Genomic DNA, 15835 nt, shown 5'->3' on the forward strand with positions numbered 1-15835 from the left:
AAAGATTATTTAACCCCAGATTAAACATGTTTTGCTTTATCAAAATTTATATCCGTGGGTTTTTTTTTTAAATTTAACTAAGCGCCTTTCCTTGCGATAAAAACAGTTACAGCAATTTTTAAAAAATTAGATAAATTGACATTTCATAATTCATAAGCTAAATTATTGTAATTTAGTGATATAAGCTTTTTGGTTATTTTTCATGTTCTATTGTTTGTATCATAAAATATTAATTGTGATTTTAATGACTTGATAAGACAGCCAACACATCCCATCCTTAGCTAAAGCATTTTTTATTTAATGGAATGCATTATAATGTTAAAGTACTATAATTTTTTCTTATAGTGACTTATAGTCAAAGGGCATTCAAATGAAAATTAAAGACAAAATTTTTATGTACTTATTTATCCACATCAGTAAAAATATGTATAACAAACAACATGAACTGAATTCTGTTGCATTCCGTATGCCCTAATTATATAAATTTAATTTGAATTCTCCTTTTTCTGGAAGTAGAAAAATTGCTGTTGAGAACTAGATTGAAATGAAAATTAAAATTTTAGATTTTTAATTTTGCTCTGACATTAGTGAAATTCTCTCAAACATTTTCAGTAAATTCAAAAAAATTCTTATGAAATTTAATTATTTATAAAAATCATCCCACGTTGATTAAAGATTTTCCCAAGTTTCCAAATTTAACTAAAACTTTTTTCTTCTTTTTAGTAATTACTGCAAATTAAACACAAGTTGTAGTATTTTAGTGTATGTGATTACTTCTTGTTAATGTAGTCTAAGCTGTGGTAACAAATTTAAATTGTTGTTGAACGGAAACAATACAAAACTTAAACGGTGTCTAAACAGTATGGTTATAATCCTATAAACGGGAACAACTTTTTAAGCACTAAATAATAACATAATATATCAATTATGATGTATTAAAAAATATTATTACTGGATAAAAGTTAAATCAACAAAGACGGAAACTCACACAAATGTAAAAAATCATAAACTGAAAATGCAGCATAAGTACTGGCACAAACATTCATCATTCTCGTTTAGAAATTCTCTGAATGATGTTCAAAAACCGATCCGCATGAAGCATGCTTGTTGGCATCGGAGGCTCCTTCGTTAACGCTGTGGGTCAAAGCTGGCGGTCCGCAGCTGAAAACCCCAATCTTCTTTACCTGCGCCAGAGTAAAATTTTATCATCAATTTTATTTTCAATTATGTAAGTCAACAAAAATTACATCAGAATGATATTCAGAGAGCGCAAGGAACATTTTCTTGAAATTTGGTCGTCCAAAGTGAGTTCGCGCCTTCAGTCCAGTAAACAAAGACCGACCACTTGCTCTTTGAAAGTGCCTCTCGCAGATGTACTAAATTTTTTTTAAATAATATAGTAACAAAAAAATCAATCATATAACATGATACCAAGAGCATAGTGCGCATATCAAACTTTTCAAAAAATTGAGTGACAAAAATGTGAACGGACACGACCAGTTGCGAATCGACGCTTTCCAACTCACGGATGATGTCGACCAACCACTCAAAGTGCTTTTGAGTTTTTGTCACCCAGAAAAAGTAAACCTAATAAATGAGAAAAACATTTAAATCTTTTCAAAAAAAACTTTCATGCAAAATTCACTTTTTTGCACTTGTGTTGGGACGCTTTAGCCTTGATATTAGCGTTAAAAACGATGTCCTTGAGAATAGATGCAAATGGGGTGACGCCGATTCCGCCGCCGACCAAAATGGAAACGTCATAAGTGTTCCAATCTTGGTGACTTTCGCCGTACGGTCCATCCAAGTAAATCTGCGTTAAAAAATTATTATCATACAAACTAATATAAAATCACAGAAAACATTGAGATTTGTTATAAATTTTAACTTTTTCCTGGTTTCCTGGTTGTTCTGAAAATAAATAATAACAAATTATAAACAGAGAAATTGAAAATTTTACCTTTGGAAGCGTTTTAGTGCCGTCAGAATGTCTGCTTTCAATAAGACGCCGAATATTCCAAGTCCAGGGGCCAACAGCTCTGATGTGAAGTGACAAGTGTTCCTCATTCGGAGCTGACGAAAGGGTGAATGGGTGGTACTCAGACGAGTTGAGTTCAGGGCACGCGATTCGCACCCACTGGCCTGATTTGTAGTTGAAGTTTGAGGGTTTCAAAATTTTCAACATCGTTACGTCTAAAAATTAAAATTTGTATGAAATTCAATAATGATAATATACATTAATTCTACCTGATGGAAGAATTTGCGCTCCAACCAAAGGAATTTTGACCTTCTTTCGACTCATGGTGACCAAATTGTCCAATGTAAACAAAACGCAGGGGCCCAAGAAGAAATAATGGAAATAAGGTTCCTAGAAAAAAAATGTAATTTTTCTCTTGCAATTAAATATTTAATTTAAATTACTTGAACCAATCTGGCAGATCCGTGGAGAACAATGAGGGCGTAGAAAATCGGATACAAATTGTGCGTGTTCCAAAACCAATTGTGCAAATGTCTGCGCGAGTACGGGATTGCGAAAATATAAATCAAAGCGCCAACGATCACAAGCAAAATTCCTGTGACTCCAGTCAGCGTTTGCCAGCACCAGTAATGGAACTTGGGGATTTCGTGGGTCCTATTTTTTATAATAAATATGAGCGCAAAAAAATAATTTGCTTCTTACGCGTGGAAAAAGTTCCTAAACAAACATGTCAAATCATCAGAGGTTTGTGTTGAAATGTGGTAGAAATTGATTCCGTGGCCAATGCAGTGGAAAACTTAAAATTTTGGTTAAAAATTTTAATTTTTTCTTTTAATTAATTTTGTACTTGTGAATATGAGGGCCCATATGGCGATGTATTTGTGCATTTCGACAGCAGAGTCGAGGGGAATGTAGCGGCTGAGAAAAGTTTCGCGCAGATAGGTAATTGTGTTTCGGCACATTGTGATCAGCAAAGTCGAGTAGGTGAACATCATCGCAGAAGCGGCACCGCGAGTTATCGTAACTCCGTATCCCGCGATGCGACGCAACCCCGCGTGCTCTCGTTCAACAGAATAATCTTTTGAATTAATTAGTTAAAGTATAATAAAAATTTCAATTATTCTTACAATAGGCTCGTTCAGCGAAAATGCTGAGCAGCACCAAAGTGTAGAGCGTGCACCAGAAAATGTGCATCCGGTAGTTTTCGGCCGACCTTTTTATGGAGATGAAATTTCGTTTTATCCACGAGTCTGTTTCGTTGGGTTCTTCGGAACTCGTGTGGGGAATCGCGTGCTCGTCCTGGATGACTTGCTTGTCGGTGTTTTTCGAGTCCGCCTCTTTTTGTTGGGCGATTTCTTGCATCAAAATGCGAGGGTCACTTTTGATTGATGTTTAAAATTATGAATACAAAACTAAAAAATTTAACACACCCATAAATACTCATGATTGATTCTCTTCGGCCTCTGTTATTGTCAGATTTGGACATTTCGCCACCCGTGTTTATGTCAACGCTAAGAGAATTCATTGTTTGCCTCTGATTACTCATGAACTGCTGGAAGTCTTTCTTGTCATAATTTTCCTGGAAAATGTAAAGATATGAACATTATAAGAATGAGCCAGAGTATTTTAAAATTTACTAGTGATATCAAAAAGTTTAAATATTAATTTTTGTTTGCGAATTTTCCAAATATGAAGACAAATTTCAAATTTCAAGCGTACATGCATCTAGATTTTTTAAGAACTTATAGGGTAAACAGAATTTCTGGCCTTTTGAAATAAAAAATGATTATCCCTCAATTCTTTATTGATTTTATGAGCTTGATTGAATTGGAAATATATTTTTTCCTTTATATAGGCCGAAATTTATTTACATATTATTAAACAAATGGTAAATAATCATCTATAATATTAGGAAGATTCAAACCTTATGCTCCAATCCAGACGCTTTCATTAAAGTTTCTACCGCGGTCTCCAAGTTTTCCTCAACATCTGCTTGGGCAATTTCCAGCAAAGATCTGTATTATGCTATTTTAAATTTTCATTTCATGCCAATACAATGAATTTCACCTTATCATATTCAAAAACTCTGCCTTTGTCAGCAGTCCGTTTCCATCGATGTCATACATGTCAAAAAGCAGCTCACTTTTTTCCTCCGCGGTACCTAGTAGGTAATTTTTTAATGAAATATTATTGTGCAAAATAAAGGTACCTTTCTTAAATATGACGAATAGATCAAAAAATTCTCGGAACGAAATAAATCCATTGTTGTCTTTGTCAATCAGACCAAACATCTAAAGCCATCACCAGATTATTAGAATATTATTAACCTTGTTTTTTTTTTCTTATTTTTGTTTTGATTAACCTTTGTTATAAATTCAGAGTTTGACCTCATGTTAAAGTAGTCGGCAAATTCTGGCTGAGTGAGTTCCATGTTGATCGCATCTGTTGCACTACTCTGCACTCGTGAACCAGAAAACAATCCATGACCTTTGGATTTGGACTCCAACTAAAATTATTTGAAAATAATGAATCTAATAATAGGTTATTTTTTAAGCAAATACTTGATGCAAAATGTTTTTAAAGAATTCCTCCAGCTTTTTTTGCCTTCTTATTTTGGTGATTGCCTCTTTTTTCATCGTTTTCAGATTCAGTTCCATTCTAGTCTCTGTTTTACATCCAGTACTCTCCGCGAATTCATTCAAAGTGCCAATGAACTCCAAGCAATTGAACAATGACGGGAATCGAATACACTATCATTATAATTGTAATAAATTAACTTTTTTTGACTCCAAAAATCAAAGCTTACCAGATCGTACAAATTCTGAGCGCGAACCAGGAAGTGCAAGTTGTCAGTTATTTTATATAACGTCAATTTGGTGCTGGGATTGAATGAGATTTTATGCAAAAGGGTGCCGCCAATGGGGCAACAGACCTCCAGTTGTTTCAGTTCCTTGTTGAAAATAATTACGCGCTGGTGATAGCCCTCCTTCCAACTAACCCACTCCTCAACTGTTGACAACAAATCATTAATTTCCCTTGAATTGTTTTAAAGTTAACAAGCAGCACACCTGCAAAGAACTTTTGATGACTGAGATTTTTAAAATTAGACGGAAAATTCGTTGGCTTGGGTTTTACTGCAGTTTTCCTTTTCAACAGCATCACCATTAAGAAAAGGGTGCCTATCATAGCTACAATGATGGTGGCCAATCCGCTAAAAGTAAGAATAAAAGAAAGCTCGCTGTTGGAAAAGTAATCGTAGGTGTCAGGGCGAGTGCACGCTTCCACCCTCGACTCGTCCAGAGGGTGCAAATGCCTGCATTTTCCAGTTGCAGTCCCACTGCAGTCACTTTCGTGCAATTCCGGATTGTCTCGACAGGATTCGGGAATTTCTGAGGAACAAAAATTATTTTATTGTTTGAGTATTGAACATTTAAAAAAATGTTGCCTTCTGGTGTTGGCGCCAAGAATGGGTTTTCCTGCATGTCTTCGTTCAACATGTGCGTAACGCTCATGACTACATCGCGAAATCTGATTTGATGGATCCTGGCGATTTCGGCGTCAGTAAAAAGTCTGAATTTTCAGTCAAGATATGAACATTTTTCCCGCATAATATTTCGTCTTACTTGTTCCGCTTGTTCTCGAACCAGAAGCGATCTCCGTCCCTGATCCTGGTGAACTGATCTTTGATGACCGCTGTGAAAAGTTCTCCAGGCGAATCGCCCGTTTCCATAATTCCACCGACCCACACGTCAATTCTGTTGAGCCACGCGTTCGGATCACTCTGGCCTTCGCTGTACAATCTTTTGAGTTCCTCCTTTATCGACTTTTTGAAAACATGTTTGTAAATTTAATTGCTACGTGATTCCATATGAATACTTGATTGGCGGCATGCGTAAAATCATTTTCACTCGTATATCTTCGAAGACCGTAAGCCTCCCTGGCTGTGTTGAAGTCAGGAATTCCGTGTTCCCGCCCTCTCTGAATATTAACAGCCATTAAATCTCTCCTGGAAAACTCTAGCGGACCAAACACTCGGCCTAAATTCATATTAGTTAGGATATCAGAATTTGATCAAATTAGTTCATTCTTCTGAACAAACCTCTGAGGTCTTCTACAATGGTGTGATCCTCAGCTTCAGAGAGTTGATACGCCATTCCCATCAAAAGGCGATCGATGTCACTTTCAGCGCGTATATCGTGGTCTGGGATGTTTCTTTGCATAGGTTCCTAAGAGATCATGGTGCATAATTCACGTAAAGTGACATAAAGTAAAAGTACGTCTTCAAATTATTCCTCATCTTATAAAAATTTAAAAAAATTAATAGGTCTGTTTCTATTTTCCAAGTAAAAAAATTAATTAAAATAAGGGAAAATATAAACCATTATTAGGATTTTTAGGTACACCTGAGGTGGGCCTTATAACATAAGTTCTCCATAATTATACTTAGGCGAGTGCTTAATTGCAGTTTTTTGGTTTTCTTTGCTAGATTTAGATAATATTTTTTTCGTCATAATTACAATTTTATTTTGCTTTGGATAACTTTGGATATTGCATAAAAACTAAAACTTCTTTGAAAATAAATACATTTAAAAACTTTGCGTTGGTCGCGCGTTGCATAAATAACACATTTTAAGAAAACAAAAGTTTTGAAAGACTAATTTGTTCTTACTTGGGGTCTCCAGAAGAAATTGCACGTGCGTACAACGTTTGGCCCTGGCAATAAGGCGCAATTTTTCGCTGCGTAGTCGCGCTGGTAAACGCCAGGGACCACCAACGTGTGGCCAAAGCGCATGGCAGACGTTTGGAAAAACTGGTCGATTTGCGGATCGATGGCGGGGTTGTATCCTAAAATATCGTAAACAATTAATTACATTGAAAAAATAATTAGATTTCAATGTTGACCTTTATATTCGGGCAATTGCGAGCTAAGCCACGCGGGAAGCCACTCGTAAATGACAATCCTCTGGTGCGTTGCGATCAGCCACTTTCGCGCCTCGTTGAAAATCTTCTCGTCGCTCCATTCATGATGTCTTTGCTTGAGCATTTTGGCCAACGCGTTGTGCCATCGGAACCAGACCACCCCGAAAGTCAGCAGAAAAGGGTTTTCGTTTCCTCGCGGGTTTCCGAGCTCTTAAAAATAATTATAATTTATCTTAATTTTTAATTTTGTTTGATTTCTCACTGAAAAATCTATTGACGTTGGCCGTTTCGTGCTGCACGATCCATTTTGAGTGGTTGGCAGGGGGTGGAGGGTTGGCCAGAGGCAGGCGTTGGGTGTTGTACGCTGGGTAGAGGTACTGGTTTTTCGCCGAGGCCAAAAGTCCACCTGGTTCCAGGGTGCCGTCCTCCCTGACGCGCAGCTGGTCAGCCCAGGCCTTGGTCGTCCCATAAGTTAGGCCTCCGTCAATGTACGGGGTGATTTCGTTCAACTGTTTGAAGTTTAAATTGAATTGTTCCAAATTTGTATTCTCTTTTACTTGTTGGCGGGGGTTGTTTGGTGAAAATCCTGTCCGCATGTCGTATCTGGTTCTCAACAGAGGCATCTCTGTGTGCTTTGGGTTTATGTTGCGGTACTCGTGACCCTCCGGAATTGGGATGTTGAAGTACTCAGGAGGACATGCCGGTCTTTGAGCGTCCAAAATTTCCTCAACCATTTGTTGCCCTGTTTTTATTTATTATTTTTCCGGGATAAAATATAATGAATTTTTTTTAATTCAATTTGACGTTTGACAACTTTTACCAAAGAAAACCAAGAGAGCAGTTTTTCCGGTGCGCGATTTTGTGCCTATGGGCCCTTTGAGCAACTTGTCGCTCAGTGTGAAAGGGTTGGGCCTCCCTTCGACGGGCTTGTAGACGCTGTCCTCGTAGTAGGCAGGCGTTCGCCGCAGCAGCGCAGTGTCTAGATTAATAAAAAGTTATTATTTTTATAAAATAAAATAAACGGTTCTATGGTTTAATAAATTGAAAGATTTACCGGCTGCGCCGAGTTCAGGGTGAGCCAAGTTGTTGTACCACCCATCATATCCAGGGTATTCCGCGTGCTGAGGTTCTGGCGCGTCGGATGGGCAGGCGGAACCATCACCTGACCAGCACCCTGTCACAAGCCACTCCACTAATTTCGTCTTCATTGCCGGTTCGCGGTGTTGAATCCACTCGGCGTTGCTTGGTTTTTCATTATGCCCTTGCGCTACAGATATCACAAGGCAAACATAAAATTATTGGAAAAATATTCAAACGTATAAAAATTAATGCGATAGTTCAAAAATTTATGAAAAATATAAGATATTTGCATCTTTTTATTATAAAAAAAGGCCAAAATACTTTGAATTTCCTGTTTTTGCCGAGTCTTTGCAGCCAATTATGTTTTTGACTATATTTTGAGAAAAAAAATTTATATGTATTTATTTAACAATTAATGATATGGACGTAAACATCTAATTTTAATTTTTTAATCATAACTGATGAGATGAGTTAAAAAATTAATCTGCGATCATTGGCAAAATAAGTGAATTTAACTGATATTGAACCTATGCTATTAAAAAATAAATAAATGAAGAAGATTTCATTGAGAATATTTAGTAAGTTTACTCTAAATTTTTGGGCCATCTTACAATTAATATCTTTCAACGCAATTAAAGATTGCATATTTTTGCTATAATTATATTTGTACTCTCGACCCTCTGAAAAAAGCCCTTGAACTTTGACTTTGGCATTATTTGATGAAAACGAGGTAAAAAAAGAAAATATTTGGTAGTTTCCGCATATGCTCTATTCTAAAATTTAATTTCTAGGTTTTTTTCCGCGCCTCATTCCATTTAAAATTAAGCACCTAAAGTGGAATAAATAATATTTTGGTTGATTTACACGTACAGGTTAATAGATTTTGAATTTATATCTATTAAGCTACTGTGCAGCCTTTCATTTGCTCGCTCAAACTAAATAATAGAAAAACTGCAGGATCTTTTAAGTATAGGAAAATAGGGCGCGTTTCAGTATAAAGCTACGCCTAATTATGTAACTCACTATCAGAATAATTGACTCTGCGACTTCTAAGCCATCCAATATGAATTAAAAAACTCTACAACCTATCAGTATTTTAAAAAGTGATTACCTTGTGCACCAGGGGATTGCAGTATTAATAGAAAAATTCCCAATTTCAACAGCCAGTCCATCTTGCGACTCTTCGGAAGGCGCTCCGCCGAGTTATGGTGAACGTGGTGACCACATTTGATTTTTCCTCCTAATAATACTTTTAACCATATCCGTTAGTCGTGGTTAAACTGTTTCTTTTATGCGGTGTTAAAGGGGGAAAATTATCACTTCCTTTTGATAAAGTATTATTGTAAATCAGAATTTTAATTGAATTTGCGTGTTTTTTATCCATACAGATTTGATGTCATAATGCAATTAACTCGTTAGCAAACCTTTGCTTAACAATTTTCGTTCCTGGGATCTGATTCTGTAAGAATCAGAGCAGAGAACACATTTGGGACGAATTGCGAGCTCCAACTTTTGGAAACATGCCGTTCTCATTTTACATAATATATTATATTCTATAGGTATGGACGACATGTTTCAGAATACAAAATTTTGGAAATTTTGCCGAATTTTGGGCCTTATTAAATATATTTTGAATTGGGTAAAATTATAGTGTTCATGTTGTTTCCTAAATTTTCCCTGCAAACAACATATCCATTTACCTCGAGCTTGGAATTCGATTTTCGAGGTCGCTTATGACCCCGATGAGTAATTGAAAAAACAAAAAAAAATGAAAACTCAAATTTAACATTGAGGCTCTCCATGGATATGAAAGTTTCAAATACACAAAAAAGGTAGTCCAAGTCATGAACAAAAAATTATGTATTTACATACTAAAAATTGGGGATGCCATGTTTTATTTTATTTTCATTTTTTGAGATATCTTCCCCTGTAGCATGATAAATTTGCGTTTTTTTTTTTTGCTGAAATTGCAAGTTTTATTTTAATTTTTTTTTTTTTTTTTTTTTTTTTTTTTTTTTTTTTAATAAAATGGAACTAGAATGCATTGTTTGGGTTAGTAAATTATATAAAACACGAAAAAGATAAATTTTGAAAATAAAAAAATTTGTTTTCTTTTCTTCCAACAGACCCCAAATTTTGCCGATTCTTCATGCTCTGATATCTCAAAAATTTAAAAGCATGCCACCTAAATTTTTAGTTTGTAATTGTACATGACTTTGGGTTACCTTTTTTGCATTTAACACTTTCATATTTTATTACTTTTACGTTTTTCAGCTATTATGAGCATGAACCTTAATGCAAAAAACTACTGATAGGGTTCCTGAAATGAACAATTATATCAAAGTAATTCAATGATAACAATGAAATTTGGATTTTATGTGAAAGAAGTATTTACAAATCAAAATAAAAACTGGGCGTTCTGAACCCTGCTTGTTAGCATCGGAGGCTCAAAGCTGTATATCAAAGCTGGTTGTCCACAGCTGAAAACGCCAATTGTAATATAATATTTCATCACGTTTATTAAATTCATCTAGCATTAACCCTTTGATAAATTTTTTCCCGTTTACGGCTCCAATTCGGCGAGTAGGTTAAAGTTGGAAACACTTTTGCTTCCAAATTGAGCCTATGAGTTTTAGTAAGTTGTTTACTAGAGCTGGCTGCCAATTCTCTCCCAATGTGATTTTTCTACTTTTGTTTGACTGTTGCGAGAGAATAAATGAATTGAATTGAATTGAGCATCTGAAGGAAAAAATAGAATTACCTTGTGCACCGGTGCATTGTAGCATCCATAGAAATATGCTTAATTTCACCAACCAGTCCATATCGCAGCCTTTTCATTGACCTCTTATGCTTGACTAGTGGTAGTGAATTTGGAATAGAGTAAAACCTCTATTTTGCTAATCACCTTTAATTTATCCATGTAAAAAAAATTATTTAACCCCAGATTAAACATGTTTTACTTTATCGAAATTTATATGTTGTTGTTTATTCTACTCTAGTCATACATGAAAAAAAATTGATTTGGAAAAAATGAGCAGAAAGGGTATCACAACTAGCAGAGGTCTGCTAAAACGCCCGACATCAAAAAGAGATCGGCCACCGCGTGAACCCACACTATCGTAAAAAAAGAACAATCACGACACTTTCTTGACTTTAAAATTGCTGCCACAAATGCTGCTTGCAAAGGGAGGGAAAATTGCTGGTTGGGCAGTCTTTGAGGGTCGGTGGCAGGTCATTCCAGGGCTTCACAACCCTGAAGGAAAAAGCGCGCTGGCCGAACACACTTCGGACCGGGGGTGGCTGGAGGCGGGGATGCCGGCTATTGTCGCCTTGCAGCACTCGGCCCTCGATGATTCGGGCGCGCGCGTCAAAATCAGTCTCGCCGCTCAGGCACTTTTTGAAAAAGAGAGGTGCATGTCGAGGGGCATAACTCTCTGCTTGTTTGCCGGCGGAAGGGTGCGGCCGTGAATAAAGTGCAGCGGGTTTTTTTTTTTTAAATTTAACTAAGCGCCTTTTCTTGCGATAAAAACAGTTACAGCATTAAATAAAAAATTAGATAAATTGACATTTCATAAGCTAATTATTGTAATTTAGTGGTATAAGCTTTTTGGTTATTTTTCATGTTCTATTGTTTGTAACATAAAATATTAATTGTGATTTTAATGACTTGATAATACAGCCAACACATCCCATCCTTAGCTAAAGCATTTTTTATTTAATGGAATGCATTACAATGTTAAAATACTATAATTTTTTCTTATAGTGACTTATAGTCAAAGGGCATTCAAGTGAAAATTAAAGACAAAATTTTTATATACTTATTTATCCACATCAGTAAAAATATGTATAACAAACAACATGAACTGAATTCTGTTGCATTCCGTATGCCCTAATTATATAAATTTAATTTGAATTCTCCTTTTTCTGGAAGTAGAAAAATTGCTGTTGAGAATTAGATTTAAATGAAAATGAAAATTTGGATTTTTAATTATGCTCTGACATTGGTGAAATTCTCTCAAACATTTTCAGTAAATTCAAAAAAATTCTTATGAAATTTAATTATTTATAAAAATCATCCCACGTTGATTAAAGATTTTCCCAAGTTTCCAAATTTAACTAAAACTTTTTTCTTCTTTTTAGTAATAACTGCAAATTAAACACAAATTGTAGTATTTTAAAAATATTAAATTAATTCAGCCAATTCCAAGTCAGTTAATTTAAACAGCAAAACAATAAAAATAGAATGAATGGGACAACTGCGTCAAATCTGGCGATGATAATTCGCAGAAGAACCAGCAGCGTTGATTTCAATATTGCTCTGATTGCCGTAAATTGGAGTGTCATCCTCATAGATTGTCCCACCGGTCGTCCTAGGGACTGGAATTGGGCGGCGGTATTTGTGTAAAGCACCTTCAGCCTTCTTCTGCACCTTCCTGATGGTGGTCCTTCTCTTCATAATCACCTAAATTGTGATATTTGAACAATAAATATTTCAAATATTATAAATTTTAAAAATAAACACTCACAGGCTCCTGACTAAAGGGCGGCATTAATGGTGACGTTGATTCAGAGCCATTAGCAGTCGAACCACCCTCTGGCTTAGCAACACCTTATTTTTTTATATAAAAATATCATTATTAGCTTCAACATTTCATCATTTAAATGGAATTGATTAAAATTATATAAAACTGTGAACAAAAATCTGAGCTTACTAGGGTAGAACTCGACATTATCAGTTAAAGGATCAATTCCGAAAAATAGGGTTGTCTGCTCCGTGAATATCTGATCAAAAATCCAGATAACCACCCCGAGGATGAGGCAAAAGACACCTATAAATATACATTTGAAATTTAAACCTTTTTCACGAAAACTTTGCCGCCAAATATAACCATTGATTGCGACCAAGTAGAAATCAGAGCCAAGTTTGGTAGTGAGGGTGGCGTTTTCAAACGGGATGACGAGCGGGTTAGGATTGCGAATGGACACCCAGAGGATGCAGGCCACGATTTGGAAAAAGCCAGTGAGCGACAAAAAGGCGGCGCCGTAGCGGACACAGGTGTGCAGCAAGATCACCGTGAGCAACCAGCACGGAAAAGCAGACCTAAAAAATAATAGGTAGTCGTATGAGCAAAATTATTTTAATCAATTTATTAAAAAAAATAAAAAACTAATTAATAAATTAAAATTAAAATTTTTATTAATATTACAAATTTGTATTTTCTTTATTATTTTTATTTAATATAACTTGCACATACCACATTGCAATGTGCGCGTACCACCCAGCCGTGCGGTAAAAACGTCCGAACCTGTAGCCCTCGCCGTCCAGAGTGAGATAGTCTGCGACCCAAAGGATTGGCAAAGGAAGGCCTTTGCGTTGGCCCTCCCGAAAAGTGCGTTGCAGCCGACCGGCTGAAAAAAAACTTTAAACTTTCCGAACTCTGCAAAATACGAAAAAGGTTTAGTACCGAAGGGTCCAAAACCAAAGCGCCCTTGATCCCAAGTCCAGCTGAATTCCTCGTTGTAATTGATGATTTCGTGCTTCAACTCGTCTGGCTTTTGATTGCCTTCAATTTAAATGATTTTCATCTCTTATCAGGTATTTTTTTTATTGAGTCTTTTTTACCTTCGGCGTGCAGGGTAATATTGACACCGCGAAGACCAAAGTGCACGGCAATGTTGGCTTTATGCAACTCGGCATGAGACCCAGCTTTGTAAGCCATGTTGGACTGAATAGATCCAACCTCCCAGCGGTAGCCAAAGTTCAAAGCTTAAAAATTTCAAGAGAAATAACAATTTTTTTAAATTTATTTTAACTCACTTGTCAAAATTCCACCAATTAAAAGACACACGGCAATGCGGATAAAGATATTGAGTTTCTAAGAAATTAAAATTTAATTTTTCTGGTCCACTCATAAGCTGTAAATTTAATACCCCTGCCCGGTGAGCCGCTGGCAAAATGATGAGGAACGCGACGGCGAGAATGACAAAGGCCAAAATAAAGCCCGCCTCGAGAACGTCCACTTCGGCCGCTGTCTTGTTTTCGGCGTACTGCGTGGGAAACCCTTCGCTCCTGAATCCGCCTATGAAGGACGACCTGTCCACCTGATGCGACATTTTTGTTAACAGTTACCAACGCGTAATAAGTTTTCCTTCAAAACTGGGTTGACGTGATACAGAGGAAGTAGCGGTTGGGCAAAAAAACCGCAACAGTTTTCCTGCTTTTGTAAACGTTTGTACAAGATAAAAACACGGGATATGTTTTTAATGATTAAAAATCTCAATTTTACATCCTTTTCTATTGAAATTTCTTTTTCTTTATAATATCATATTGTAATATTTTAAATTTTTTTAGGAAATAAAATTTTTAGTAAATGATGATAAACTCAAAACTCTAGTTAATTTAATATTTTTTGAAGTGCTCATAGATGTTCAAAATTAAGTGTAGAGAAAAGTTAAGGAAAACTCCTTTGAATAGCGTGCCACATCATTAGAGATTTATGTCACTAAAATATATAAGTTAGCACTTCAGCATTATCTTTTTCGCAAAGTTCAAGTTGCCTCTGGTGAGTCAATTGTGTGGTAGGTCAGCGAAACAAGAGCCTTGCAACAAAGGGCTATTGATAGCAAAATTCCATGGTGCTTGGAATGACCAGAAAAAACTTATCATTCGGCTGCAGTGTGATCGGACAGACACGCGGATGTTCACCGCCTAGTGATAACTTTGAGTTCAACTTGACCTCAGTCAGATGCGAGTGTCAAATTCTTATCTCGGATCATTCACAACGTGATCGGCAGATTTCAGCCAAGGGTGACCAAAGGGTTTATCAAAAAAATGAGAGGCGCGTCTCTGGCTTTTTTCCGTAATAGATGAGTTACATTTATTTCACATACATAAACTTCAATGAGCTGATTGCGGAGTGAGCAGTGTAATAAATAAAATGTGAGCGCAACAATGAGACTGACAAAAAGAGGTGTGTCTGATAACGCTTGTGACTCGCATCCACAGCGGACGAATCGTTTTCCATCAACAAAAAACCACTTTCTTGAGTAGTAAAATGGTCCCAAAACAAATCTGGAATGGTCGGAAAAGTAGCTCTGCAGAACATAATTTAAAAGGTTTAGCACAAAAAATTATCAAAATTTAAAACTCTTTCAGCATTAAAAATCAACTTTTAACAGAAAGATTTCAGACGACTATACAGCATTTGAATCTGCAACAACATTTTGCTTACATTTCCAGTTTGTTCACAAAAATATATAATATGTATAGAATTCCCGTGGATAATTACAAAATTTTCACAATCACAGGCGCCTTAATTCATAATCTACTTGCAATTAATGGTACTGAAGCTTTTTTTTAATAAAATAAAATCGGTCTCTTTTTCTTGAGCTTTAATCACTGAATTAACCTCAGTGCTTAGATATGCATTCTTAGTCTAAACTGAAAAAGAGAGAATGATTATTTTAGAGTATCACCATTGCAAATGTAAAGGAACACAGTTAAAAATTACAACCCCCAACGAACAATTAACATAATCGAGGACATTTAGTTAACGTAGACTTGGCGGAGCTGCTATAGGAAACCAAAGATGAACCCACAGAAATTTCGGCCGCTCCAATTTGTACTTTTCTCTGAAGCAAAGGTGCTCGTGGGTATTTTTTTCTTTCATTTTCCATGTTTTCTGTTTTTCCCTATCGGTTGAGCAGCGCCAAACTTGATTTCCGCCGCTGGATGGAGGCCGAGTCGTGCAGAATGGCCTGGGTAGCCACATAGCCCATCAGGCCGAGGGCGGCCACCATGAAGTAGAGGCCGACAGGCAGTTTGGCCGCGGTTACCACGCCCACCAGACAGGCGGC

At 36.3% G+C, this 15835-nt stretch overlaps 3 protein-coding genes across 4 annotated transcripts in view; 1 reads left to right on the top strand and 2 right to left on the bottom strand.

The window, feature by feature from the left end:
* LOC132203466 (succinate dehydrogenase assembly factor 4, mitochondrial-like) overlaps positions 1 to 15835 on the top strand; it is a 29041-nt gene that overhangs the window by 10528 nt on the left and 2678 nt on the right. The gene's annotated exons all lie outside the window — the stretch shown is intronic.
* Positions 627 to 11363, bottom strand: LOC132203451 (dual oxidase 2-like). 2 transcript variants are annotated; one of them, XM_059631252.1, is made up of 30 exons: positions 10740 to 11363; positions 9090 to 9227; positions 7953 to 8165; positions 7719 to 7877; positions 7456 to 7640; positions 7161 to 7407; positions 6881 to 7108; positions 6648 to 6823; positions 6078 to 6204; positions 5855 to 6015; positions 5602 to 5801; positions 5424 to 5548; positions 5047 to 5367; positions 4785 to 4987; positions 4540 to 4728; positions 4341 to 4484; positions 4184 to 4269; positions 4046 to 4135; positions 3903 to 3993; positions 3409 to 3557; positions 3106 to 3356; positions 2826 to 3056; positions 2681 to 2774; positions 2422 to 2632; positions 2248 to 2368; positions 1961 to 2193; positions 1646 to 1813; positions 1432 to 1587; positions 1248 to 1376; positions 627 to 1184 (listed from the first exon to the last, which is right to left on the bottom strand). In XM_059631252.1, the coding sequence occupies exons 1-30, from the start codon at positions 10798 to 10800 to the stop codon at positions 1056 to 1058; spliced, it is 5016 nt and encodes a 1671-aa protein (XP_059487235.1). In that variant the 5' UTR covers positions 10801 to 11363; the 3' UTR covers positions 627 to 1055. The 2 variants fall into 2 exon arrangements, with proteins under 2 accessions (XP_059487235.1, XP_059487236.1); XM_059631253.1 differs by lacking the exon at positions 9090 to 9227.
* LOC132203458 (dual oxidase maturation factor 1-like) lies at positions 11628 to 14610 on the bottom strand. The gene is made up of 9 exons (XM_059631262.1): positions 13910 to 14610; positions 13797 to 13854; positions 13602 to 13745; positions 13444 to 13542; positions 13234 to 13387; positions 12868 to 13079; positions 12691 to 12807; positions 12505 to 12587; positions 11628 to 12440 (listed from the first exon to the last, which is right to left on the bottom strand). Exons 1-9 carry the CDS (start codon positions 14090 to 14092, stop codon positions 12240 to 12242), a joined length of 1251 nt encoding a protein of 416 aa, XP_059487245.1. The 5' UTR covers positions 14093 to 14610; the 3' UTR covers positions 11628 to 12239.

This window comes from Neocloeon triangulifer, unplaced genomic scaffold, assembly GCF_031216515.1.
Source record: "Neocloeon triangulifer isolate White Clay Creek 2 clone unplaced genomic scaffold, ASM3121651v1 ptg000017l, whole genome shotgun sequence".
Taxonomy (NCBI): Eukaryota; Metazoa; Arthropoda; class Insecta; order Ephemeroptera; family Baetidae; genus Neocloeon; species Neocloeon triangulifer.

Bases quoted from the DNA above. Each gene is read 5' to 3' on its own strand.
- LOC132203451 (XM_059631252.1), bottom strand. From the start codon at position 10,800: ATGGACTGGTTGGTGAAATTAAGCATATTTCTATGGATGCTACAATGC. The intron at 5,368-5,423 runs GCAACATTTTTT...TTTGTTCCTCAG, and splicing joins CTTGGCGCCAACACCAGAAG to AAATTCCCGAATCCTGTCGA. The intron at 2,194-2,247 runs GTAGAATTAATG...TTTAATTTTTAG, and splicing joins AGCGCAAATTCTTCCATCAG to ACGTAACGATGTTGAAAATT.
- LOC132203458 (XM_059631262.1), bottom strand. From the start codon at position 14,092: ATGTCGCATCAGGTGGACAGGTCGTCCTTCATAGGCGGATTCAGGAGC. The intron at 13,543-13,601 runs GTAAAAAAGACT...TTTAAATTGAAG, and splicing joins TATTACCCTGCACGCCGAAG to GCAATCAAAAGCCAGACGAG. The intron at 12,808-12,867 runs GTTATATTTGGC...GTATATTTATAG, and splicing joins CTACTTGGTCGCAATCAATG to GTGTCTTTTGCCTCATCCTC.